Source organism: Cervus elaphus, chromosome 10, assembly GCF_910594005.1.
Source record: "Cervus elaphus chromosome 10, mCerEla1.1, whole genome shotgun sequence".
Taxonomy (NCBI): Eukaryota; Metazoa; Chordata; class Mammalia; order Artiodactyla; family Cervidae; genus Cervus; species Cervus elaphus.
This window is the reverse complement of record NC_057824.1, coordinates 54,109,910-54,133,386: the sequence shown is the minus strand read 5'-3', so window position 1 is coordinate 54,133,386 and position 23,477 is coordinate 54,109,910. Positions and strand designations below refer to the sequence as shown.

The window sequence follows — 23,477 nt, the reverse complement described above, 5'->3', positions numbered from 1 at the left end:
GTGTTTGCAAACAGGTGTCCGAAGGGAGGGAAACAGGAAACTCTGCCCCAGCCAGGCTCTGTGGATACGCCCACCTGCTCCGGATACGCCCACCTGCTCCCACACATCACAGGGCCTGGGCGGCTCACCCCGCCTCTCCTAAGTGCTGTGGGCTCCAGGGAGGCGGCAGTGGTCCTCTCCATCCCCAGGCTTGGGCACGGGGCAGTCCATGGACAGCCCACACGCTCTGGTCTGTGCTGACTGCATGAGGCCCTTGGATGAGGGTGTGTCTGTTAGCTACCGCTGTGTAACAGGCAGTCTCAGGCCGGCAACTTAAAACCACGTTTTCTTGCATCTGAAGGGTCTCGAGGCCAGCCCGGCAGGACCGCTGCTCTGGGCTTGCTCCGTGGCGGGTTGGGGGGGGTGGGCTCAGCTAGGAGGCCCCGTGTCTCCTCACCTTGCTGCAGACCAGCCCAGGCCTGTTCTCGTGCTACCGCAGGAGCCCACGGGAGAGCAGGCAGAAGCACGCCGCCCTGCGGCTGGGACCTGGCAGGGTGTCACTGTCGCCGCGGATGGCCAAGGCCAGTTACGGGGCAGGTTCCCTCCGTCACAGGTGTTGCGGCACAGAGGCTGGCGGTTCAGGCAGGGGTGCAGGGTCAGGGTCGCGTTTGCAGTTGGTCTCCCAGCGGGTGGTGGTGGTGGGGAGGAGCTCGGCTTCCTCGCCCATGTGGGCAGAGGGTGGGTGGCCAGGCCTTGGTGCTCGGGGACCACTGACCTGTGGAATGGGCCTTCAGCCAGATGCTGGGATGACAGTCCGGCCTCAGGGCACAACCACGAGCCCCCATGAGCCAGGCCCATGCCTCAGGTGGCTGTGCAGCCGGCATACGGGGTTTGTTGAACGACTGAGTGACCTTCGCCCTGGAGCGTGTAGCCCAGAAGTTCCAGAGCCACCTCCTCAGGTGCCAGCCTCAGCCAGGCTGGGGCAGGGGTGGCCTCTCCACCTCAGGGAGCGCCTGCCTTGCTTGCCAGTGGAGCTGGTGGATGCGGAGACCTCAAGGCTCGTCCCCTCCATGGAGGCCGTCTTCCCTGCTCCCAGCCGAGCTGAGATGTGTTGCCATGGAAACTGCTTGGCAAACACGCCGGCAGGCAGAGGCGGCAAACAGCAGCTCAGGCGCCTGTCGGAGTGAGGGTGGCGGGGACGGTGTGAGCAAGCATGCTCGACTGTGTGTGTGCCCGTGTGTGCGCAGTGTGAGCGCCCTGTGTGTGGAGGGGCATGTGTGCATCACGCTGGGAGTGAGTGCAAGCATGCATGCGCGTGCATGTGTGTGCCTGGAGGCCAGCATGTCCGTGTGGACATGCTCAGAGAGCCGTGCGTGGCAGGGACGCGGGGTGTGTGCAGGGGTGTGCATGCCGGGCTGCGACGCGTGGCAGCGTGCCCACCTGGGCTGAGCGCTCACTATGGGCTGGGCGTTGCACTAGCCGCTCAGGGGAACACGCAACCCCCAGCGTGCTCTCGCGGCCGAAGACAGACACTGACCAGGTAATCGTGCGTCGGTGGCAGTGCGTGTCAGGAGGGCACCTGGGAGGAAGTAGCCGTGGGGCCTGACACTTAAGTGAGGGGTGGGGGTCCTCCCTGAGAGGGGGAGGGGGCAGGGCTGCAGGCAGAGACCCAGAGGTGAGACCGGGCGGGAGAGAAGGGGCTGGGGCAGATGGGGGGCGCCGCTAGGAGTGGCGGCCAGGGCTCCGTGGCACCCCACCAGGTCGGGGCTCACCCTGACTCGGGAATCCCTGCTGGGGTTGCAGGGTGCTGGGTGCCTTGTAGGCAGAGGGACCCCAGAGGGAGAAAGAGGGTGGTGTCTGGGTCAGACAGAGCCAGCAAGCCTGGGACGTGGCGGGCTGGGTGGCCAGGACACTCACGGCTCGTGGGGAAGGCTGAGCTTCATCCTCAGGTCACAAGGAGTCCTTGAAAGGCTCTGTGGCCATGTGGCTTCATCTGGCTCTGGGTGTGTGGCTGGATGGGCCCCGGGAGGCCTGGCCTGGGGCCGGGGGCCATGAAAGGGTGTCCTGGAGGTCGACCAGATGCAGCCTGGCCTCCTCAGGCTGCCTCTGCCTTCACCTGGGACCTTCCCCTAATTGCCTTCCCCAGCCACCCCTGCCCCTCCTGTGCCTGCCTGGAGAAGCTTCTGGACCATGGGCTCTGAGGACTCAAACTGGCCACAAAGCTGGGACCCCCTTAGGCAGGGCTCCATGTGTCCAGGGCCACGGGTCCCCACAGGCCGGCCCGGGGACCCCACGGCCTCAAGGTCTTCTACTGGACGCTGGGCCTCCCGCGTCTCCCTGTGGGGCAGCGGGGCTCAGGTCATCTCTGGGGGTGGGGACACCCCAAATCCCAGGGGGTGGCCTCAGGCAGGGCCCCTGGCCAGATCCCCACACCCCGAGCCCCCTTTGTCCACCAAATATGCGCTGGGCAGCTTGCGCTGGGCAGGGGTCTCAGGTCAGAAACCATCAGAGTGTGGTTGGCGTTCTCTGCAATGCCCACATCCCGGCTGCTCCATCAGCCCTTGGACCACCCAGGTGGGGGTCGGATGTCTGCGTCCTCGGTGAGGACCTGGTGGGTGGGGGGCGCGGAAGGGAGGCCGCCGTCTGCTCTCCCGGCTGAGCAGGATGTGGCCTTGGTCCTGGGAGCCCCCGCGCCTGCCCTGCCCTGGGCACCCAGGACGGAGCTGTCGTTCTTGGGGACCAAACACAGGGGCTGAACTTGCCCAGAGCCCGCACAGGCGACATTCAGATCCGAGGGAAGCACTGCCCGGTGTCCGGAGTCCAGACTGGCCTGCCGGGACCATGTCGCCAGGCGGGGGGCGGCTTCCGAGGGAGCGCGCGTGCTCCGTCCCCTGCTCCACTTCTGTGGGGTGCCTCTGTGCCCCCCGCCCACAGGGACCTCCGATGGGCGAGGAGGTGGGGGTTGGGGGCAAGAGGCCTAGGAGGAGGGGCAGACGCAGACATGGGGTGGGGGTCTGCCCTCTGGAGGCCAAGGACCCCCACGGTCTTCCCTAGCCTTTGCTGAGTCTGTGGATGCTGGGAAGGGACCGCTGCTGCCACCAGGAGGGGCGGGGTCACTGGTGTGTGTATATGTGTATGTACATGTCTGTGTGTGTGAGTGTGTGTGTATGCATGTGTGTGAGTGTATATATGTGTGTACGTGCGTGTGTGTATGTGTATGTATGCATTTGTGTATGTGTGTATGCGTGTATGTGTGTACATGTGTGTATCTATATGTACGCATGTGTATGTGTATGTGAGTGTGTATATGTGTGTGCATGTGTGTGAGTGTATGTGTGTGTGTATATGTATGTGTGTATATGTCTGTGTGTGTGTATCTGTATAAGTGTGAATTTGTATGTGTGTATGAGTATGTCAGTGTATGTTTGTGTGTGTGTATCTGTATGTATAAGTGTGTATGTGTGAGTGTGTATCTGTAAATTTGTATGTGTGTGTGTGTACGTGTATTGTGTGTGCATGTGTGTATGTGTGTGTACGTGTATTGTGTGTGCATGTGTGTATGTGTGTGTATATGGTGTATGTGTGTGTGAGTATATGTGTGTGTCTGTGTGACTGTGTATCTGTATGTATAAGTGTATGTGTGTGAGTGTGTACATGTGTGTATGTGTGTGTACGTGTGTGTATATGGTGTATGTGTATGAGTGTGTATGCGTGTGTGTATGCATGTGTGTATGTGTGTATGTGCATTCATGTGTGTGTACGTGTGTGTACATGTGTATATGTGTGTGTGTGAGTGTCTATGCATATGTATGTGTGTGTATATGGTGTATATGTGTATGCGTGTGTGAGTGTATGTGTGAGTGTGAATGTGTGTGTATGAGTGTGTGTGTGTGTGTATGTGTGTGTGTATGTGTGTGTGAGTGTGTATGTGTATGCGTGTGTATGTGTATGCGTGTGTGTATGTGTATGCATGTGTGTGAGTGTGAGTGTGTGTGTGTGCGAGTGTGTATGTGTGTGTGTGTATGCATGTGAGTGTGTGTTGGGGTACCTGAGGTGAGACCATCCTGCAGCCCAGCTGGCCCGGCTGCTCCCTGCGGGACACGGGATTCCAGACCTGGGCACCCCGAGCGAATGCTGACCCTGAGCTCCGAGGGCGTCCTCACAGGCAGGGTGCGAGGGCTGGAGGCCCTGCCCGCTCTGCCCCGCCACACCCACGGGGACCTTCCTGGCCTGGGCTGCAGGTCAGGTCCACTCACCCTGCTTCTAATGCGGGGGACCTCTGAGTCCCCCAAGCTGCGGGGAGCCCCATCCAGCCCTGAGCTCTGGGGGGAGGTCGCAGGGCGCCCCATGTGGACTGGCACGGGGTGTGTACTCAGGAAACAGTCGCTTTAGCATGGCCACTGGGTGCTTCCCCAGGAGGCCTGGGGAAACTGAGGCCCGAGTAGGGCGCCCACCACCCGGAGGAGGTGGGTACCACATCCCTGCTCCCCATTCAGGCGGGCCTCAAGTCCCCCAGGCCCGAGGTGCTCCCCACATCCCCCGGCCTGGACCCTGACTCAGCCCCCATTGCCGCCCACCTGGACATCACCTGCCTACCCCTCCCAAACCACACCCGGAGCCCTAGTGAGACCCTCATTCCAGGTCCCTGCCCCTCACCCTCCCGGCTCTCACCTCCCCACATAGCTCCACCCCCTGGATCCCACCTGCTTTACTCCAAACCACCAAGACCCCACTCCCCAAAGGCCCTGCCTGCCCTGACGTCCAGGCCTTGGCCCGTGCTGTCCCTCTGGCCGGCAGGACCCTGTCTCAGCTCATCTTGCCCATCCCACATGGCACAAGCCCCTCAGCCCCTCCGTCCCTGTCTGTGCCCACCAACGTCCGCCTTCGCCCTTGTCTACTGCCCAGGGACAGAGGGAAGCACACGGTCCCCGCCCCCCAAAGCACAGCAGGTGTCCACGCCTTGGCCAGACGAGTGCTGTAAGGAGCCACTAAGTGCCGAGAGCATTCTGGAAGTTTTCCTGACCTTCCAACAACCATGGGAACCATCTTATTCTCCAATTCCATTCGTTTCCTACGGCGTGGTGGTAAAGAATCCTCCCGCCAATGTAAGAGACATGGGTTCAGTCCCTGGGTCAGGAAGATACCCTGGAGGAGGGCATGGCAACCCCCTTCAGTGTTCTTGCCTGGAGAATCCCGTGGACAGAGGAGCCTGGCGAGCTACCGTCTCTGGGGTTGCAGAGTCGGACACGACAGTGCGCTCACACACACGTTCCTTTCCCGAGGCCGCTGTAACGAATGACCATAAACAGGGCCACGTGGGGTCTTCCCTGGTGGTCCAGTGGTTAAGAATCTGCCTTGCAGTGCAGAGGAAGGGGCTCGATCATTGGTCAGGGAACTAAGAGCCCATGTGTCATGGGGCGACTAAGCCAGCGTGCCACAACGAGAGAGTCCATGCAGTTCAATAAAGGAGCCTCCGGGAAGCCAAATAAATGTTTGAAAAATAGCAGAAATTAATTTTCTTAAATGGAGGTCCAAAGTCAAGGCATGGGTAGGGCCTCCTTCCAGAGGCTTTGGGTAGGGGGGCGGGACCTTCCTGGCTCTTCCAGGTTCAGGCGGCTTTGGGGCCCCTGGTTCATGGCCTCATCCTTCATCTCTGCCTCTGGTGTCACTGGCCTTCTTCCCTCTGTGTCTCTCCTCTTCTGTCTCTTAGGAGGATTCCTGCCACTGGGTTTATTATTTACTTTCGTATGTTTAAACTTGTATCTTTTAAAACAATTTTATTGAAGTGTAGTTGATTTATAGTGTTCTGATTTCTGCTGTGCAGCAAATGAGCCAGTTATACATATAAATTCTTTTTCACATCCTTTCCCATCAATGGTTTATCAGAATATTGAATAGAGTTCCCCGGGCTATACAAGAGGACCTCGTTTACCATCCTGTATATAATAGTCTGCATCCGCTAATCCCGAACTCCCGCTCCTTCCCTCTCCCACTCCCACTTCCACTTGGCAACCACAAGCCTATTCTCTATGTTTGTGTGTCTGTTTTTGTTTCGTAGATAAGTTCATTTGGGCCATATTTTAGATTCCACGTATAAGTGATATCCTACGGAGTTTGACCTTCTGACTGACTGCACTTCGTATGATATGTCTGGCTGTGTCCCTGTTGCTGGGGATGGCGTTATGTCATCCTTTTCACGGCTGGGTAGTATCCCATTGTACGCATGTACCGCATCTACGGTACCTGCTCATCTGTCAACGGACACTTAGCTCTTCTCCACGTTTCATCTATTGGGAATTGTGCTGCTGTGAACATAGGGGTGCGTGTGTCTTTCTGGATTAGAGTTTCGTCTGGATCTGTTTTCGGGAGTGGGATTGCTGGATCACACGGCAACTCTTCGTTTGTTGGGGGGAAAAAGTGAAAGTTTTAGCTGCTCAGTCATGTCCGACTCTTTGCAGTCCCATCAACTGTACCCTGCCAGGTTCCTCTGTCCATGGGATTTTCCAGCCAACAATACTAGAGTGGGTTGCCATTCACTTCTCCAGGGATCTTCCCGACCCAGGGATTGAACCCTGGTCTCCTGCATTGCGGCAGATTCTTTACCATCTGAGCCACCTTTAGTTTTTTGAGGAAGCTCTGATTTCTGGCAGTTGACAGGGAAAGGTATCATGTGATAAAGCCTCCAGCAGAGCAAAATATGCAGAGTGCATTCCTTAAAAATTCTGTGTAAATGCTGAGAGAAAAATTATTTGAAGGATGTCTAACAGAAAGTTAAGAGAAGTCACCTCTTGATGGTTGGATTATGGGGTCTTTTCTGTTTCTTAAATTTTTTAGAACTTTCCAAATCTTCTACAATGGATGTCTATTGTTGTAGGATCGTTTCTTAAGGCTTAAACAAAATTCCCCAGCAATGCTGGGGATGACGGTGACACAGCCCTCAGCCTCGCGTGGGGCATTTCTCCAGAATGAGGCCGGGCAGGCGGGAGTGGGCGGGCTGCCGGGAAGTCCTGGGAGCTGGCAGTCCAGAGCCGGGGCAACATTCGCCTCAAAGGAAGCCCTTATCGTAAACATTTCCAGAGATAAAGGGCAGCGGGAGGGAGCATCTCCCCCTTGGGGCCGGGGCCAGGCTCCTCCCTGTCCGGGGGGTCCTCTCCCACCTTGGGGTGGTGGCCCCAGGCAGCTCTGGGGACTGGGCAGGGGGCCGCTGGCCACCACGATGGCCCGGAGACGGCACAGACGGCCGCCCTCACTCACGGTGCATGTCCTGCAGCCCGAGGCCCCCCCTCGGGGGCCCGCCCCCGGAGGTGGGACCCTTGTGGGGACAGAGGCTCTATGGAAGCTGGGCAAGGCGGCTCCTCGCCTCCCAAAATGCAGTGGGAAGCTTCTCCAGGAGGCCACCCAGGTTACCTGCGGATGACACGGGGTGCCCTGCCTCTCAGCCCCCAGGACAAACACCCCCGGGACCTTGTCGGGGGCCCACGGCGCGCACACTGTAAATGGGCACTGAACACAGAGCCCGGGCTGCTGGCCGGGTGCCCCCCCACCGCTGGGGCTGCTCGGCCTGCTGCCCTGCCCCCTGGGTGGGCCTGACCCTTCCCCTGCCCTCCCCTCAGGTTTTTTTTTTTTCTCAGTTTTTCATCTATAAAATGGAGACAAAAAGGATAGTTATCTCACAGACCGAGATAATACATTTAAAGCATTTAGTATAGATATTATGCCTGGCATATATATACTAAAAAAAATCATTATTACATCTTAACAGGGAGGCCGCCGGACAAGGTTCCTGGGCTGGGTGGGGGGCAGTGAGGGGCTAGGCTGTGAGTCACTGTTTGGAGCCATGGCCTAGCAGCGCTGGCTCCCTGGTGCCAGCACCTCACCTGCGCAGGCCGGGCTTACCTGTCTCACCGGGGCGCACCTGGGCAGGTCTGGCTTACCCCTCTCACCTCTGTGGCCCTAAGATCTCAGGCCCCGCCCCGCCTCCGCTGTTTCTGCAAGTGGCGGGGCGTCCCTGGCGGGCTCCACGGGCATCAGCAGAGGGCAGCGCCTGCAAGCGCACTCTGAGGCCCAGGGGCCCCTGCCAGCACCCTGCCCACTGTGGCCCGCGCGTGATGCCCCAGCGCGGCGGGAGGGGAGCGGCACCCACGGCGGCCCCTCCGTGCTGACGTCACGAGGCCTCCCTCCCCATTCCGGTGGCCCACGCGCCCTCAGCCGGGCCGGCAGCGAGGTAGGGGCGCGGCGGGAGGACCCCGCGCCGGACTGCGAGGTCAGGGCGCGGCGGGGAGCCCGAGGACCGAGAGGAGACCGCCGGGGCGGGCGGGAGCGCGCAGCGCCGGGCCCAGCCGCGCAAGCCCCGAGGACGGCCTGGCGGCGGCGGGCGCGCTCCTGCGCGGGGTCCGCGGGGCCCGCGGGAGGTGAGGCGCGGACCGGGGCGCCCAGGAGGGTTTGGCGCAGTGCTGCGCTCTGTGCTCCGCGCCTGCCTGGGAACTTTCCGGCCTGGTCCCGGCAGAGGGGAGCCGGTGGAAAGAAGGGGCTTGGGGTGCCCCTCCCGGCCTTCCCCTCCCTGGGGGAGGGCGACCCGCGGGCGGTCTTCCATCCTGGTGATGGGGGCTCACAGGCTGTGGGAGAGCCCGGGGCCAGGCACGGGAAGAGGGCACTGCCTGGCCGGCCCACGTGGGCATGGAGTGCCTCCCTGAGCCTGGGGGTGCGGGGAGAGGCCCCCTAAACCGAGCGGTGTTGGTGGGGAGGAGGCTCAGTGGCTGCTCCCCAGGAAATCAGGCAACACCTCCTGCCGGAAAAGTGGGGCATGGGGTCCCACGGAGATGCCGAACTGGGGAATGCCACCGGCCCGGAGGGGGAGGACAGGTCCTGCCCGCCCGTCACAGGGAGGAAGCCGTCAGCCTGGTGGCCAGGTGGTTGGGAGGTGGGGGCTTCCGCAGGAAGCAGGGGTCTACCGCCTAGCCGGGCCCCTGTGGTCAAAGCCCTCGGCGCCCCTTTGAGCAGGCGGGAGCCTCTGAGAAGTGTGAAACCCCAAAGCCTTTACATGGCTCCAGCGCGGGGCTGCTCGGAAGGCAGACGGTGATGAATAGCTCACTGCAGCTGCCGGGATGTTTTGCAAAGCGTATTCAGAATAGCAAGAACCAGAGCGTGCTTTCTTGCCTCTGACTCTGAGGCATTGCCTGGTTGGGGGCGGGGGGAGTGGGTGCTGGGCCGAGGGCGTTGGGGCAGACCCTCCTCTGGGAGTGGAACCAACATACGTCCTTCCCTGGCCTCTGAGCAGGACCGCGGACAGGTGAGGGGGACGTGGGCGCCCCAGGGAGAGGGGAGGCGGGCTGAGAAGTGTGGCCACCGTCCCAGTGTTAACAGGGGCCGGGCAGAGACATCCCACCGTGTTGATGGTTAAGAGTTCTGGCTCTTTCCTAAGTTTGCTGATTTGAGCATGTTACTTTTTAAAATTAAAGGTCATTGACTTGGGGTTTAAAAAAAAAAAAAAGAGTTTCAGCTCCAGTGTGAAGCATGGCTCTGAAATCGCACCTGGCCTCAGTTTCCCCATCTGAGACATGGGCACCATAACAGCACCCCCGGCGGCCCCGGGTTGTGCAGCTTGAGTGAGATGGATGCGGGCGGGGCTCAGGCATGTGGCTGGGGTCCGGTGCGACGGTGTATACAGAGGAGAGCCTTGGATGTTGCAGAGCAGGAAAGACAGCCGGTGTTTCTGGAGGTCTGCCTTCCAGAATGTTCACTGTTGCCAAGATTAACGGGGTGCAGGTAGCGGGGAGGGCGGGGAAGCACCTGCTCTGATGGGGCTCCCTCTGTTGATGCCCTGCATCTCTGCCCACGCCCAGCTTCTGCCTCTGCACGAGGGGTGGTCTTATGCAGAGATGACCCGGCAGGACTGAAGAGTCCCACGAGGGTTTCCCTTAGTGGCCCAGGAAGGGAATGTGGCCGCCCGGGGCTCTTGAGAGGAAGCGCTGTCTGGGCAGATGATGGCTGGACCTCAGAGAGAGTCGGACCCAAGTGGTGGATAGGATCTCACACACCCTGGGGCCCGACCTGGAGCCTCCTGTCCCCTGGACCCCCCAGCCCACACTGGTCCGCAGCTAAGGGGCCGTTTCTTCCAGGCTCTTCTACGTGGCTGGCGGGCCAGCGGCTCTGCCGTGGGGTGTGTTGTGGGGGTGTCTCTGGCCCATGTCAGGCCCGGTTTTCACATGTGGATGCTCCAGGCACAGGCGTGCCCACCTGGTTCTTATGGGTTGTGATCAGCTGTCCCGGGGAGAGAATTCACAGTGAACCAGTGGTTCTCAAAGTGCATTCCGGGGACCCTGCGGGGGACCCTCAGGTCAAAACCGTCTTCACGACAGTGCAGAGGTGTGTCAGATGTGCGCTGCCGATGGAGGCAGGACGCTGCGTTCCTGTATTTGACAAGGTTCTTGGTTTTAAGTTCAGACGCAGAAGATGGTTGATGTGACCGCATGAGCCAACCTTCTCGGGATCCCCCGCGGGGTGTGATGGTGTAGCCGGTTCCTGGGGAAACTCCGCTTGTGCCTCGGGTCGCTGTGGGCCACACGACCTGGCCCCCTCTGCACACCTGGGAGGGGCCTGGGCTTTACAGTGTGGGCCCAGGTCGTTCCCAGCCCTTGACCTTCTGGTGAAAAGCAGGCGGTTTCCACTTCCTGAGGCTTTGCGGAGTTCCCTGGCACCGAAGCCCCCAAGTGGGGTGTGCGGATGGTGATGGGCAGTGGGTGCTGCAGGAAAGACCCTTCAGGGGAGGTGGTCCTGCCAGGGAGGCCTGGAGTGACAGGGGCAATATTTATTGCCTTTTATTGTCTGCCTTACATCTCTATCGGAGTCTGGAGCGCCGTGTCTTATGAACTGTGCAACCCTGGGCACTTAAGTAGCCTCCCCTCTCTGAGCCTCTGTCTCCTCGCCCATAAACCGTGTGACTACTAATAGCTCCGTTTCAGGAAGCAGTGGGTTCAGAAGAGGTGTTGTGTCCAGAAGTGACCTTGGGGTTTGCAGGACGGTGGAGCTGCGAGGAGGGGTGTCCTCTGTTGGGGGCTTTCGTCCCGTTTTCACTTCTGTGGGGAGGCTGAGACGCAGACCCTCCGGGCATCTGGAAGGCTCCCGCGGCCCTCGGGAGGATTTATAGTCACTCTCATTTACAGAAAGCGTAGTTCTGAACGGCCTGTGACACCAGGGAACGGTCAGCGGTGGAGCCTCCCGCCCACTGCAGCTCGCTGCGTGTGGGTACTGGTGAGCGGAGGGTCTGGGGAGAGCCCGGAGCAGCTGTGCGGGGCCCGCGGCCCGCATCCAGAAGCCAGAACAGGTCAGTGAGGTGCATGCGGTGTCAGATGCTCTGGGCTGACCCTGGACACGAGCCGGCACCTCCTCCTCTCTGCCCGGTCCAGCCTCGCTCTGGGCAAGGGAGGCAAGTGGGACCAGGCCTGTGTGCCTGTGAGGAAATGAGGCCCAGTGGCGCTGAAGGTCTGAGGGTCAAGTTCAGGCCAGAGCCCTGCTGGCCTTCAGAGCGCTTCCTCCTCAGGGTTTCTTGAGCTCCCCTGTGTGCCCGGCCCAGAGTCCTGGACAGCCAGGAGCCCGTGGCCCACTGACCACGCCTAAAGCTTCCTGGAGTGTCATTCCCCACCCTCAGGACACAGGGGCGGAGGGCTTCCTGCAGCCCAGCTTGCAGCCCCCGGGAGTCGGGGGCTGGGGGGAGGCCAGAGCTCTGGGGGCAGCCTTGAGGCTGCCCCACGTGACCCCACCCCACACGGAGCGGGGTCAGGGCAGGGGTCCGCAGAAGGTGGCGCTCTGCAGCTTCGGGTAACAGGCACTGTGGTCCTTGAAGACGGGTGCATCCCAGTCTTACCTCTGATTCTTGTGAGCAGTGTGGCTTTGCTTGCTTGCTTGTTCAAGCTCAATTCCTCAGTGTCCAACTCTTTGCAGCCCAGTGGGCTGTAGCCCGCCAGGCGCTTCTGTCCATGGGGTTCTCCAGGCAAGAATACTGGAGTGGGTTGCCATTTCTTCCTCCACGGTATCTTCCCGACCCAGGGATTGAACCTGGGTCTCTTGCACTGGCAGATGGATTCTTTACCAGGGCGCCACTTCTGAAGCCCGTGGCTTCGGTTGCTAGTTTTAACCTTATTCTGCTTCAGTTTTACCTTCTTGAAAATGAGGGTAACTGTCCCCACTCCCCTGTCTGGAACAGAGCGGGGGATTTAGCGCTGTTGGTAATAGTTTTTATTTGCTGCCGACTAAAGAGTCGGACATGACTGAGCGACTTCACTTCACTTAGAAACTTGGTGGGCGATGGGGTTGCAAACTGGCGTGACCTTTCTGGAAAACAGTTTGGCGATACAAATTGAGAGTCCTTAAACATCCACACACAAGCATCTGCGGGAACCGCTCCTGAGGAAATGGAGACAGACTCATGCACAAATTGTGGAGTTTTTAGCCAGTCATTAAAATGACATTTTAAAAAAATAGGCTGTTTAAGGATTTGGGAAAGCACTCATCATATACTAAGTCAAGAGGATTTAAGATTGCACACACACAATTGGATGTTACATTTGTAAAATATATGTGCAAAGAGAAATACGTAACGCTGTCTACTGACAGGGATCTCAGGAAGCCTTCAGTCCTGGCTCCCTTCCCCTCATCTAAGCCAGCAAGTAACTCTGAAAAAAATACACCCCTGTGTGTAAGTATGTGTGTATATATGCACATATGTGTATAACATCCCTGGAAAAAGTCATACATATATAATTTTCCAGACAAAGATTTATAAATTATATACACACCTAGTTTTCCTCTCTATGTGAATACATGTGTATATATTTATTTGTACATATACGCACACACACGTATATGCATATACGAGTGGATACAGGTGAGTTTATTTTTTGGATCAACGCTTTAACCCGGGGTTGACAAGCTGGGTGGGCGTCCCAGGTGGCTCCGTGATAAAGAATCCATCTGCCGGTGCAGGAGGTGGAGGAGACAACCCCGGGAGGGGGGGAAGATCCCCCAGAGGAGGAGACAGCAACCCCCTCCAGGATTCCTGCCTGGAGCATCCCAGGGACAGAGGAGCCTGGCGGGCTGCAGTCCACGGGGTCGCCCAGTATGGGGCACGACTGAGCGCGCACACACAGTAAAGTGATGGCAGGCTCCTTTCTTCCTTCTTCCCACAAAAGCAAGGCGGCTGCTGCTTCTCCAGCGCGGGCTGGGAGGCCTCGCCACTGTGCTCTGTAGAGAAGGGTTTGCGGGTTTGCCTAGCTGCCTGACTTTCTAAATCAGGGATCCGCCGTTCTGGCCTCGGTCCCGATCTGTTCTCTGCGCGTCTCCTCCGGCTCGTTCTCTCCGTCACCTCCCCCTCCATCTCTGTCGGCGAGGCTCCCCCCGCCCCACCCCTGTGTCTCTGGGGAGACTCAGTCAAGCCCGGACGGCCGGGCCCTTCCTGGCCGCTCTGCAGGGTATGCGGTGGAGGGGGCGGTGTTCCAATCCACACGAAGGTGCCGGCCTGCGCCTCTGGTCTGGGGGAAACCCTCTCAGTGCGGTGACCGGTCACCGGCCTCCCCGCCGCCCGTCCCCCGGGCCTCCCCAGCGGCTCAGGGCCTCCCTCCCCCTGCGGGGGGCCCCCCTGCTGGCGTGGTGCTGGGGAACTTCCGGGGGCTCAGTGGAGCCCGTCCCTGTCCCTGCAGGTGCCGACAGGCCGGGAGGCCCAGCGCCAGGTGGAGCCGGGCCTCGCGGGTCCTCGACTCCCGGTCCGTGTGTGGGGAGCCCGTGTGGCCGCCACGCTTGGCCCCCAGGAAGGCTGCGGACGAGCCGGTGGCCGGGCCCTGGGTGGTGCATGGGCCGCCCCGGCGAGGCCAGGCCCGTCATGCTGCAGTGCCGGCCGGCCGAGGAGTTCAGCTTCGGGCCCCGGGCCCTGAAGGACGCTCTGCTGTCCACCGACCCCGCCCTGCGGCAGCTCTACACAGCCACCTTCTCCCCGGCTGAGAGGCTCTTCCTGGCCGAGGCCTACAACCCCCAGAGGACGCTCTTTGGCACACTGCTCATCCGAACGGCCTTCGACTGGCTCCTCAGCCGCCCTGAGGCCCCCGAGGACTTCCAGACCTTCCATGCCGCCCTGCCGCCCCGGAAGCAGAGCCTCGCTCGGAAGCACATTTACCTGCAGCCCATAGGTACCTGCGCCCGTGGGAACCTGCGCCCATGGGAACCTGTGCCCCCTGGGAACCTGCGGCCCATGAGAACCTGCGGCCCCTGGGTACCTGCGACCGTGGGAACCTGCGGCCCCTGGGTACCTGTGACCGTGGGAACCTGCGCCCGTGGGAACCTGCAACCCCTGGGTACCTGTGGCCGCTTTCTCGCAGGTCTCCTGGCTCCCACCCTGCGTCACTGTCCCGGGTGGGGGCTCCGAGGAGGGGGCAAGGGGCTGAGCGGGGCTGACAGTGCTGCTCTGCCCCCAGATCTGAGCGAGGGGCCGGCGGGCAGCGCACTTCTGGACCAGCTGCGGAGCTGCACGGAGGCCTTCTTCCTGGGCCTGCAGGTCAGATGCCTGCCCTCGGTGGCAGCCACCTCCATCCACTGCTCATCCCGCCCCAGTCAGGACCCCGACAGGCTCCAGCTCCACACCGGTGAGTGCGTGTGGCGCGCGCGGGCAGACCCCCGCCGCCCGGCTTGTTCCGCCGTCTTCTAGGGGCACGTGGGGCCGCTTGCAGCTGGAGTCCAGGGTGGGTGCCACCCCGAGGGGCATGTTCCTTTCTGTGTTCCGGCTGCAGCTTCAGCCCCTTCCTGGGCACAGCCTTCCCCTGCCCCCGAGGGTCTGAGTGGGGCCTGCGGAGCACTGACCGACCTTGGCCCAGCCTCTCCCTGCCCCATACGACGTCATTACGCCTGCGGCTGCTTCTGCCCCACTCGGGGGGAACCCAGCATCCACCCACTTGCCCCAGGGGCCTTGGAGACCCCAGCATCGAGATGCAGGGGGCCCAGGGGTCCGCCCTCTGCTTGGTGAACAGACCGCCCCCAGCCCCACACTGCACGGACCGCAGGGAACGAAGGGGACCCGAGAAGGCTCGGGGCAGGTGGGGCGCGGAGCTTGTGAGGGGTTGAACTCCTGTGGTCAGATTCCGTGGTTTCACGGCTGCGTTCGTTTCCTGGGGACGCGGCGATGAAGCACAGCACTGGGGGGCTTAGAACAGCAGCTCTGCATCATCTCAGGGCCTGGAGGCCAGAATCCTGGCCTGGGTCGGCGGGTCCTGCCCCCTCTGACAGCTCCAGGACCACCCCTGCCTGCTCACCCCCGGTGGTGGCTGCAGTCCCGGGGTCCCTCGCCTGAAGCTGCCTCACGGCCTCTGTGTGTCTGTCTCTCCTCATCTAATAAGGACCCGGGGCAAACTGCATCAGACTCACCCTGCTGACTTCTCCTTAACTTGATCACGTCCGCAAACCCAGGGCCCAGATAAAGTCACGTTTCAGGCACCGGGCGTGAGGACTTCCACATCATGTTCTGGGGGTCACAGCTCAACCTCTAAGAGGCATCACCGTCAGCACCACCCTGAGACCTGACATCCCTCGGTCTCTCCTCCAAGGCCTCAGCCACTCGTCCCAGGTCACCCCTGGACCTGGGCGGTCCGGACAGCGGCTGCCGGCCACGTGTAGCTGCTGAGCAGACAGACGCACACCTGCATTGACGACTCGGTGTGAAAAACAACATAAACGGTCTAAGGTTTTAGTCTTTGATATATTCAATTTTTGGATATGTTAGGTTAAAATCCCTATGCTAGAATCCATTTGATCTTTTATTTTTTAAAGGTTTATTTCATTTTTTTGGCATTGCTGGGTCTTCACTGCCGTGTGCAGGCTTTCTCTAGTCCTGGCGAGTGAGGGCTGCTCTCTCCGTGTGGAGTACGGGCTCTGGGCGCGTGGGCATCAGTATTTGCAGCACTTGGGCTTGGTAGTTGGAGCACACGGGCTCCCTTGCACTGAAGCATCCTGGATCTTGCTGGATCAGGGATCGAACCGGCGTCCCTTGTATTGCAAGGTGGATTCTTAACCGCCGGACCACCAGGGAAGCCCTGATCAACTTTTTTTTTTTTTTTTTTCCTGATCAACTTTAAAATTAGTAAAACGTTAAGTCTTAGCTACACGTTCAGCTCACACTGTTTCTAGGGACAGCGCTGGGCTAGGCCTCGCAGGACTGACAGCAGGGTCGTCTCTGTAGCTGGGGCTGCAAGCAGCCCCCTCGCAGCGCCTCCGCCGGCGTTCCCCGCTCTGTGTGTCCCGTTGCCTGGCTAACGGGTCCCAGGTTGTCAGGCCCAGCCCGCTGCTCCGTGCCCCTCTCTGGCTGTCGAGATCTGCCTCCCACGCTCAGTCCATCCCCCCGCCCAGCCCCCCGGCCTGTCCACACGAGTGTGACTCCCGCTCCTATCTCCTGGCAGCTGAACGGACTGAAGGAAAGACCCTGCTTGCGTGGCCCCCTCGAAACACGGGACTGTGAGCCCGGGGCCCTCACCTCTCCGCCTTCCTCTTCTTTCTGACTTTGCTTCTCGGGCGGAGGAAATGCAGGCAGAGGGGAACTTTCACGCCCCTTCGGCACAGCTGCTCACCCGCGGGCCTCGAGCCCCCTGTCCACGGGTGGACGCCCAGCTCCACATCACGGCCCTGCCCAAGCCCTCCGCCCACTCCCAGACAGGAGCTGCTGCTACTTATCCTGTTGACACACCACTGACCCCCTTCTCTGCCCCTTTTTATAGCCACACCTCTTGAAAAGGGTCTTTCTCTCCTTCTCCCTCCGATCACTCCGAGACCCTCTCCTAGTTGTAGACTCGCCGCCGCTCTGCCCGATGTCTCTGGGCTCCTCCATGTTCCCGCCGGTCCCGGCTCCATCCCTGGCGTCTCGTCTGTCTACACCCGCTGTGGGCAGTTACTCAGCAATAATTTAACAGCTTAAATGACACTCATTCTCTTAACAGCTCCAAGGATCAGAGTCTCCCTGAATTAAAATCAAGGTCAGCTTCATCACCCTGCAGCCCCTCCCGGTCTCTCTCTGACCTTCCTGCTGCTCCCGTGAGGACCCTGGTGCTTACATCGGGTCCAGGTGGATAATCTAGGATCACCTTCCCACTGGGAGACCTTTCATTTAATCACATCAGCCAAGTTCCTTCTGCCACATGAGGGCCACGCGCACTGGCCGCGGGGGCGAGAGGTGGCATCTCTGGGGCCATCCGTCAGCTGCACGGGGCTGCCGCGGCTCTTCCTGTGAAGCACTTTTGAGAACAGAGACCCTGAGTGCTCTCTTGTCCCCAAGGAGGCCAGGCCCCTGGCCCCTTTCACGTCGTGGAGCTTGGCTGCCCTGAGCTCTGACAGTTCCTCACGGGATGTCACTGGCATGTCTGACTTTGGGATGAGCTGGTTCCAGGCAGGGGAAGAAGGGAACACACCGGGGGCAGGGGGCACCTAGTGGCCGCCTCACTGTGTCCTTTGGCCCTGTCCCCACAGACGGCATCCTGTCCTTCCTGAAGAGCAGCAAGCCGGGGGACGCGCTGTGTGTGCTGGGCCTCACGCTGTCCGACCTGTACCCCCGCGAGGCCTGGACATTCACCTTCGGCACGTTCCTTCCGGGGCACGGTGAGCCAGCGCCCAGGGACCCTGCCCCCGCCCTGGGGCTTGGGCACAGGCCTGGGGCGCCCAGGGACGCCGGCCCCTCGCTGTGGCTCCCAGGGCCCTCCCGGGGCAGGGGTGTCTGCCCCAGGCCGCCTTCATGGGGACACCTGGCAGGGCGGGGCCTTCAGGACCTGTGCACCCTGGGGGGCGGGGCTTTGCCCGTGGGCTCTCTGAGCTGAGGCCACGCCTGGTGCCCCCGCCTCTCTGCCTTCCCCCAGAAGTGGGCGTCTGCAGCTTTGCCCGGTTCTCAGGGGAGTTCCTGCCGCGGGGGCCCAGCACGCCTGACCTGCCGGAGGTGGAGGTGGCCGCAGGTGGCTCCGAGGCGCCCCTGCAGGATGGGGGCCAGGCCGTGTGCTTCAGCGCCCTGGGGATGGTCCAGTGCTGCAAGGTGGGTGTGGAGGCCGGGGTTCCGGGTGCCGCTCGGGTGGTGGGAGAAGACGGGGGGCGGGACGGGGGAAGCGCTGGGGGCTTGGGCAAGCTCCCGGGAGAGGCTGGGAGGTGGGGTTGGACAGCAGGACATGGGTGGACGGTCAGTTATACTGTCCAGTCCGGACAATGTGGTGACCACCCATCACTTTAGGGAGTATGGACACTGAGGCCCAGAGACGCCAAGTGCTCTGTCCATGGTCACACAGCTCTCAAGAGGCGGGACTGGGACTTGAACCCTTGTCTCTCTTGTATCCAAACCTCCATTCTGCCAGGCCCCCAAAGCTGGGCCTTTCTGCCTGGAGCCTGGCGTGTCCCCCTCTCCAGGGTCCCGGGGTTCTGGTGGGCGGCGGGCTCCAGGCTGCAAGGCGGTGGCCCCGTCTCCCTCAGGTCACGTGCCACGAGCTCTGTCACCTCCTGGGCCTGGGGAACTGCCGCTGGCTCCGCTGCCTCATGCAGGGCGCGCTGCGCGTGGACGAGGCCCTGCGCCGGCCCCTGGACCTCTGCCCCATCTGCCTGCGCAAGCTGCAGCACCTGCTAGGCTTCAGGCTGGTGGACAGGTACAAGGTGAGTGGGCGGGGCCTGGGCGGGCACGAGGTGAGTGGGCGGGGAGGGTGATTATGAGTGGGCGGGGCATGGGCGGAAACAAACGTGAGTGGGCGGGGCCGGGCGGGTAGGAGGTGAGTGGGCGTGGCTAGGGCGGGTACGAAGTGAGTGGGCGGGGCTGGGTACAAGATGAGTGGGCGGGGTCTGGGCGGGTACGAAGTGAGTGGGCGGGGCTGGGTACAAGGCGAGTGGGCGGGGTCTGGGCGGGCAAGAGGTGAGTGGGCGGGGCCTGGGCGGGTACGAGGTGAGTGGGCGGGGCCTGGGGCGGGTACGCGGTGAGGGGGCAGGGCGCAGTGTGGACGCCCGCGCTGTCACTCCGGGGACTCTCGGGATCGGGCTGAGTCCTCGGCCCGGCGCCTGGCCGGGTGCTGGTGGCTGTCCCGCGGCGGAGGGGGCTCCTCTGTTTCGCAGCAACCCTAATTAGAGCCAGCCTCTACCCGGCACTGACCGCGTGCTAGACCTGTCCTAGCGCGGCTGTCCGCGGGCGGCGCCGGCCTCACCGAGGGGCCGCGCAGCATCGCTTTCTCCGTTTGGGCCTCGGCCCCTTGGGAGGAGACCGGAGTGGAGAAAGCCAGAGCAGCCGTGGAGGGGCGGGCAGCGGGTAATCCCGCCCGCCCGGGCAGGGGCCGAGCCGGCGGCCGATGCTGCCCTCTGCCGCCCGCGCGAGGAGCCGCGGGGAGCAGGGCCGGGAGGGGCCCAGGGAGCCAGGTCCATCGGCCCCACTGCAGACCCGGGGACGGGCTCAGAGTTCACAGGTCACAGGCAGGTGGCGGTTCCTTTTCTTTCTCTCCTCTTTTATTGAAGTATAGTTTATTTACAAGGTTAATTTCTGAGTCACAGAGTGATTCAGTTGTATACATATGTACACTTTTTCATATTCTTTTCCATTAGGCTTTATCCCAGGACACTGACCAGCAGGGCCTTTCTTATCCATTCTATATATAGTTGGATCTGCTGATCCCAAACCCCCATTCCTTCCCTCCCCCACCCTCTACCCCTTGGCAGTGGAAAATCTGTTCTCTGTGAGTCCGTTTCATAGATAGGCTCACTAGTGCCATATTTTAGAGTCCACATACAAGTGATATCATATGGTATCTGTCCTTTCTCTTTCTGACTTCACTTAGTGTGATAATCTAATTGCATCCATGTTGCTACAAATGGCATTCTTTTTTTAATGGCTGAGTAATATTCCACTGTATGAGTAATATTCCATTGTATATATGTGCCACATCCTTATCTTCATGAAAACCATGAATAATATGTCAGGCTTGCAAAGCTCCTGCAAGTTTGCTGTCTATAGAGCTTCTAGTCTGACATCTGCCTGGGGTCATGGGCATGGTGGGGTCTCCTCGAGTGGGTGGCTGGGTCTCCTGGCAGCTCCCTGGTGAGGGACGTGGCCGATCAGGCCGGCTCAGCCTGTGTCTCTCCCTCATAGAGACTCTATGCCTGGATACAAGCAGCGGCAGGGACACAGCCGGGCCCAGCGGCGGCGGGGGAGCCGTCCGTGTCGGAGGACACCCTGCCCTGCAGCGCAGACTCGGGGCTGTGTTGTGAGAGCGACTCGGAGCCGGGCAGCAGCCTGTCGGAGCCCCTGTCGCCTGACGCCTGGAGCCAAGCCTTCCCCGCGGGCCTCGAGCTGGAGCCCGAGGACGGGCTGGGCTCCCTGGCAGCCACAGAGGGTCCAGGGGAGGTCCTGGCAGAGCACGGCCGCTGGCTGGCGGCCTGCATCCAGGCCCTGGAGAGGGACGTGAGCGAGGGGGAGCTGGAGCAGGTGGACGGCGCTGTGGATGCGCTGGCCCCCTGGGACCTGTTCACGGGGCAGCTCCCGGCCCCCCGGCAGGACCTGCCCTGTGGCCGCGATGGCGTGGGGCTGCGCAGGGTCCTGGGGGACACGTTCTCCTCCCTCCGGAGGAAGCTGAGTGCTCGCAGGCCGTCCAGGGCCGAGTCGTCTCCCCGGCGCCAGAAGGCGGAGGACGACTAGCAGGGCCGGTGTGACCCATCCAGCGCCAGCCTGTCCCCAGACACCAGCTGCCCGGCCTCCGGGGCACCTCGGGGTGCAGGGGCAGGAGGGACAGTGTCTCGGGAAGCAGAGGGTGACGCAGCTGCACCCCCGGTCCTGACCGTGGCCTTGCAACGTGGCCGGCGGGGAGGGCGTCCCAGGCACCCGGAAGGCCGTCTTCGGGCCCTCCCGATGTAGGTGGTGGGGCAGGTGCCCGCTTCTCCTGCAGCCCGGGGTCTCCGCTACTGCAAACTCAGCTTCCAGAGCCCACACGCGGGGTCTCCACTCAGAGGGCAAGTCACAGCGGTTGTGTTTCTCTCTACCATGAGCCCCATAGAAAGGGTCCTCTGCTGTGGTCCAACTGCATCCTGACCCTTGGGACTTGCCGCAGGCATCTCCCTGAAGCTTGGGGTGGTCACCACCTCTATGGGACCATGTGCCCACAGACCTGCCGTTTCCCCTGACGACTCTTGGGTGGGGGAGGTCACAGGTGCGGCGGGACAGTGCGGCCCCGCTGGGGCCTGCAGAGGTGAGAGCAGACCACAGCTCCCTCCTCGGGACAGCTGGACGCAGGAGGGCTGGACCCCATATTCACGAGGGCAGGGGGGTTAGGGTTTTGTTCAGAACATCCATGTCTGATTTTTGGTCTAGTTCTGCCAGCTGCTGAGAGAACAAGTGATTTAGATGTTAAAACACCCACCACCCCAGTAGAAGCATCTGTCTGTCTTTAACTCTGTCAGATTTTGCTCTCGGCTTTTCGAGGCTCCTTCATGTACACACACGTTTGATATGTTTTCATGACAGATTGACCCTGTTTTCCTTCTCACACGCCCTGGGCTGTGGCTCATGAGTCCTGCAGAGATGCTTCTGGTCCTGACAGCAGGGGTCTTGTGGTGTGATGGGTAGAGGGGAGTGCTGGGGGGCCCGGAGGGCCAGGGCAGCTATCTTCCCGTCTGGGGAGAGACGAGAACGGGGCAGCTCCTACATTTTTCACAGAGCTTAGTTTGGGGAAGCCTTCCAAGAACAATGGTACAAAATACAAATACAGAATCAGGAGGGTGGTCCCACAAGCACAGAATCCCGAAGCCTCTTTGTAACCTGACCAGGCAAGTCCCAGACCAGGGAGACATAAGAGGGGTGAGACCATCGTGCAAGCAGAGCAGCAACGCCGCAGCTCTTCAGACCCCCATTCTGTTTTGCACAAGGACCTGGAGGCTCCTGATGGGGAGACAGGATGAGCCGGGCTCGCGGGAAGTGAGCTGGGGCGGACCCCGCAGACAGCACGGCACAAGAACAGTGAGCAGACCACTCACACCCGAGGGCTTAAAGCCCCAACAGCTGTCCGCTCAGGAGGCTCGGTGTGGGCAGAGAGCTGGGAAGGTGTGCCCTGGTCCTGGGCTGGAGAGTCCGGCTTGAGGATGGCCCACTTGGCGGGGCGGTGCGGGGAGCTGCCTCGTGTCAGCTGAGGGCCAGGGCTGGGGTCCCTGTGGCCTGGCGGCTGGCTGTCAAAGGCGGGACTTCCTGGTGCCCTGTGGGACAGGTGTGTCCTCTCAGGACAGCCGGGTCCAATAGGGCTCATGCCTCTTCACGGGGGAGTGGCCAGGTTCTGGAGGAGCATGGGCGGTGGGAAAACACTTGTGGAAACCTGTCGCTGTAAGCACGCACGGCCCGGATCAGCCGTCACACCCACCACACAATCTCACCTGCTTTCCTTCTGCAGGGGGTTACAGCTGGAGGGACTTCCCTAGTCTTCCACTGGTTAAGAATCCGCCTTGCAATGCAATGCCTTCTCTGGTGGCTCAGAGGGTAAAGCATCTGCCTACAATGAGGGAGACCGGGGTTCGATCCCTGGGTCGGGAAGATCCCCTGGAGAAGGAAATGGCAACCCACTCCAGCATTCTTGCCTGGAGAATTCTGGGGATGGAGGAGCCTAGTAGGCTACAGTCCATGCGGTCGCAAAGAGTCGGAAATGACTGAGCTACTTCACTTTCACTCTTTGCAATGCAGGGGACGCGGGTTTGCTCCCTGGTCGGGGAACTAAGATCCCACCTGCCACAGGGCAACTAAGCTCGAGTGCTCTAGAACCCACAACTAGAGTCTGAGTGCTGTGATGAAAACTCCCCCATGACGCAACAAATGTCCCGTGTGCCGCAGCAGAGTCCTGACGAAGCTTCACACACACAAAAATAACGACTGGAGTGACGTAAGAACACACGCGACTGATGAAGAGAGAAGAGCCTGGCTAAGACTGGGGCGGGGGCTCAGGGGGGTCATTACCAAGTTCTCAGCACCGTCTGTCAGCACCCGTGGCCTCTGGCTCCCAGCTGTGATCAGTGGCCCCATAAAGCATCCTGAGACGGGGAGGGACAAGCCACTTCCTTCTCGGCCTGCGCCAGCTGCAGACAGAGTACACTTTGAAAATAGCAGCTGGGAGGGACGTTTTGAAAATAAAAAACTTCTAGGAGCAGAGATTACAGCTTCCTTCCTCTGCTCCAGTATCAGCGCAGGTCCTGCCCCTGTGGGGAGTGGGGAGCAGCTGGGGACGGCCCCCAGGGAGTGGCTTTGGTGGGGGAGGGGCATAACCAGCCCCATCTCTTGAATCAGAGTCTTGGGTCGCCAAGTCCAGGCTTGAGACGCTGGACGGCTGGGCACCTTAACGGGCTGAGTTGAAACAGCCACAGATAATGGTTTCCGAGAAACGAGGGCCCTGGCTTTTATTTCTGCTGATGCATGAAGTCAGTGTCATCTCCTTATCTGTCAAAGGCCCTGTGAGTCAGAGGAGAGGGTCTGAGCTTTCCCACGGACCCTC

General features: G+C 60.8%; 1 protein-coding gene across 7 annotated transcripts; it reads left to right on the top strand.

Moving 5' to 3' along the window:
* Positions 1-1,193: 1,193 nt before the first annotated feature.
* On the top strand, positions 1,194-21,260 carry AMZ1 (archaelysin family metallopeptidase 1). 7 transcript variants are annotated; one of them, XM_043915401.1, is made up of 8 exons: positions 1,194-1,519; positions 11,142-11,302; positions 13,674-14,156; positions 14,442-14,609; positions 17,473-17,601; positions 17,856-18,025; positions 18,454-18,630; positions 20,105-21,260. In XM_043915401.1, the coding sequence occupies exons 1-8, from the start codon at positions 1,299-1,301 to the stop codon at positions 20,648-20,650; spliced, it is 2,055 nt and encodes a 684-aa protein (XP_043771336.1). In that variant the 5' UTR covers positions 1,194-1,298; the 3' UTR covers positions 20,651-21,260. The 7 variants fall into 7 exon arrangements, with proteins under 7 accessions (XP_043771336.1, XP_043771340.1, XP_043771339.1 ...); XM_043915406.1 differs by lacking the exon at positions 1,194-1,519 and adding an exon at positions 8,222-8,390; XM_043915407.1 differs by lacking the exon at positions 1,194-1,519 and adding an exon at positions 9,128-9,268.
* Positions 21,261-23,477: the final 2,217 nt, after the last annotated feature.

What these genes read in the sequence shown, in the direction of transcription:
- AMZ1 (XM_043915401.1), top strand. Translation starts at nt 1,299, where the DNA reads ATGTGTGTGCCTGGAGGCCAGCATGTCCGTGTGGACATGCTCAGAGAG. An exon ending in CATTTACCTGCAGCCCATAG is followed by an intron (nt 14,157 to 14,441) that starts GTACCTGCGCCC and finishes CTCTGCCCCCAG; the next exon opens with ATCTGAGCGAGGGGCCGGCG. An exon ending in GGATGGTCCAGTGCTGCAAG is followed by an intron (nt 18,026 to 18,453) that starts GTGGGTGTGGAG and finishes CGTCTCCCTCAG; the next exon opens with GTCACGTGCCACGAGCTCTG.